This window comes from Bombina bombina, chromosome 1, assembly GCF_027579735.1.
Source record: "Bombina bombina isolate aBomBom1 chromosome 1, aBomBom1.pri, whole genome shotgun sequence".
NCBI classification, from domain to species: domain Eukaryota; kingdom Metazoa; phylum Chordata; class Amphibia; order Anura; family Bombinatoridae; genus Bombina; species Bombina bombina.
In genome coordinates this window covers 1025462379-1025465589 of record NC_069499.1, presented here as the reverse complement: position 1 = coordinate 1025465589, position 3211 = coordinate 1025462379, and the positions used below count along the sequence as shown (strand labels likewise).

The 3211-nt window shown below is 34.6% G+C and overlaps 1 protein-coding gene across 1 annotated transcript; it reads left to right on the top strand.

The window, feature by feature from the left end:
- The first annotated feature begins 890 nt into the window (after positions 1-890).
- LOC128662613 (chemerin-like receptor 1) lies at positions 891-2261 on the top strand. Its single transcript, XM_053716460.1, has one exon. It carries the CDS (start codon positions 891-893, stop codon positions 2259-2261), a length of 1371 nt encoding a protein of 456 aa, XP_053572435.1.
- The last annotated feature ends 950 nt before the right edge of the window (positions 2262-3211 follow it).

Sequence of the window (3211 nt, the reverse complement as noted above, 5' to 3'; positions counted from 1 at the left end):
TTAGGTGACAGTCCTCCTCCACATTAGTCTCCGGCTGTCTATCGCAACTCACTGGACTCCTCCTTCTTCTACTAACCCCTGTTGCCACCTCAAGCCATGTGCGTGCGCCAGCAATAATAAAACACACAAATAGATGCTATTGGCTGAGAGTATATGAAGCAGCACTTTCAAGTTTAATTTTTTTTTTCTTTAAATGATCAGCCGCATATTCAGTGCAGCCACGGCAAGTGCCGCCCCTCAAAATCCGTCGCCCTAGGCACCGGCCTTGTTGGCCTATGCCTTAATACGCCCCTGTAGTGAAGCCTTTAATGCAGCCCAATGCAGCCCAGATTGTGATGTCATCAGTGTGCAGACCTTGGCAGCCATTTCAAAGTGACCAAAAACAATAGTCATTTTAAAATAACTTTTTTACTGTTACTGATGCATGATATAGAAAGGGGGCATGAGGATATTTGCAGCTTAATCTAAACTAAGACTTTAAGATGACTAAGGTGTAGACTGTCCCTTTAACTTTACTAACTAAGGGCTAGATCACAGACTATCAGCAATTTCCTCACAAAAATGTTTTGTGTTCTGGATTGGTTTGCATGTTTTTTGACTGATCATTTTGCAAAATGTATCTGTGTGTTAAAGGTCTACAGTCATGAACTTGTTTTCAACAGAAAAGTTCCTGAACAGGCCTTTTCATTTGTTAGGTACTTGTACATGCTATTGGGATAGATTTTCTATACTTTTTTTTATCTAAATAAACTTGCACAAATAAGTTTGAGCTAGAAGGTAAGGCAATGGAAATTGTTTTGTATTCATTATATACATTTGACAACATTTAGAAAATTACTGGACATTCTAACAAAATCTATTCACTGTGATTTCTTTTACAGGTTTCAGAGATGGAGAGAACATTGCTCTCTGAAAATCTTTGCTATTTCTTATGGGACTTGAAAAATCTTTCTCAGTCGGAAATCATAGATGCAACTAGTAGTATAGCAACAGCTATCAAGTACAGTAGTTTTGTGTTGTCTGTGCTTACTTGTGTCTTCGGATTAGTGGGCAATGCTATTGTCATCTTGGTTACTGGGTTCATAATGAAGGAAAAAAGGTCAAGAATCTGGTTTTTGAACTTGGCCATAGCAGATTTCCTATTTTTGTTGTTTTTGCCGATTGGTGCAATTTCTTTATTAAATGGCAACTGGCCATTTGGATCACATCTATGTAAAGCATATCATTTTTTATCCAACGTGAATATGTATGCAAGTATTTTCATCATTATTGCTCTAAATATAGATCGTGTCCTTTCAGTTGCTAAACCAATATGGCATCTCAAGTTCCTGTCTCCAAAATTGTGTTACTTTACTTGTATTCTTATTTGGATAATAACCGCTCTATGTAGTCTTCCAGCAGCTCTTTACAGCAATGAATATAGTTTTGGTGAAGGAACGCAGTGCCTTATGGGCTATAATGGATACAGTAATAAGGAAATGAATATCACTGCAGAAAGAAATAGTGATCAAATTATGAAACTGGCCAAGAAGTTGTTTTTTAGGCATGAAGAACGCAAAAAGAGAAATGTTGACCATCATAATTCTGTAAACGATGAGGATTTCATGAGCAATACAACACAATTGTACACTATAAGTATTAAAAAAAACAATTTTATGGAGATTAAAAATAATATCACTTATATAGTAATATCAGAAACCATAAAGGATTTAGCTATCAATGTCTTTTTTACTCTTGCACATGACAATATTAAGTTACTTCCAGACCAGCGAGATCAATGTGAAGGCAATGAGTGTTGTGCTAATGAAAAGGATTTAACGAAATGGAACCAGATGTTGTTAATCACAGAGAGTCTTGCGATACCTCTAACAATTATTGGTTTCTTTGTTCCTCTTTTTGTTATACTGTTTTCCAATGTAATAATTGCTATAAATGTAAGGAACTCAAGGACTGTAAAACCTTCAAGATTGTACAGGATTGTTGTTACAGTGGTTTTGGTTTATTTCCTAACGTGGACACCACTGGTCATAGCACAGATTATTTCCCTAGCTGCTGCACGTAATATGAAATTTTCACTTTTCCTTAAGATCAATATGATTTTGCCCTTACTATCCAGCATAGCCTACACCAACAGTTGCTTAAACCCTATTGTGTATGTGCTAGTTGGCAAAAATGTAAAGAATTCAATTACAGACTCTATGAAAAACATAAGACTAAGCATGTCAAGGAATTCACTCAAAACAACACAGAAGAAAAACTGAATCTCATTTTATATTATAAAAAGTTAATTTTGAAGCCTACATGATCATTTAACCAAATCATAAGAAAATATCTAGCTTGGTGTGAAACCATTTAATATGTCTCCTTTAAACACACACCATCTTAATATACAGTACATGCTGGATTGATTAAAATTATATTATAGTAAAAAAATTAAATGCATTTCAGTTTTGATTAGAAGTATTTTTGCAATATACATGTATTAGAAAAAATGCTTCTAGTATGTATCACTGTGTTAGTGTTTACTGTGCATGGAATATATATCTGTATGCACTATGCCTCTTATATCTAGAGACTGTGTCTACTGAGTGATGCATCAGTGATGTATATCACATTATTATGACCATCAGCTTTATGAGTAGGTGCAGTCTCCATATGCTAGTGTAAGGAACATATCGATTTATGTTTTATTTGGCTATTGAACAGTAAAATTTATATTTTCAACAGGGATAGCATTTACTAGGGGTATTTATAATACATGTCTACTAAAAAAAAAAATTCTAATCAAAACTGAAAAGCACTCCTAAGCATTTAAATTAGAGTGGCTATTTTACTGGTATGGCTGGTATTTTTAAGGATCAGGTCAAGGCAAAGATCTAAGTAAAGTCCAACTTATAGTGAAATCTATTTTTAATACATGATCAGTTAAAATCATTCCCAGAGCTTTGATTTCTGAGTTATGTTGTATAATAATGTATGCAAATGTATGCTAATTAGCACATCCACTTATTTCTCCTAGAAAGGTGGTACCTCTAATTTTAATTGCAACTTGAAAATTATGTTATAAAAACAAAAGGGAGTCTCATGGTGTAGACTGTGTGATTTATGAAACAAATAACAAATCCCAAATGAGTGCACTCACACGTGAGATGGCACTATATAGATGAATAGTGCAAATAGGCTCCCACCCAAAACCTCCAGGGGAATTCCT

What these genes read in the sequence shown, in the direction of transcription:
- LOC128662613 (XM_053716460.1), top strand. Translation starts at nt 891, where the DNA reads ATGGAGAGAACATTGCTCTCTGAAAATCTTTGCTATTTCTTATGGGAC.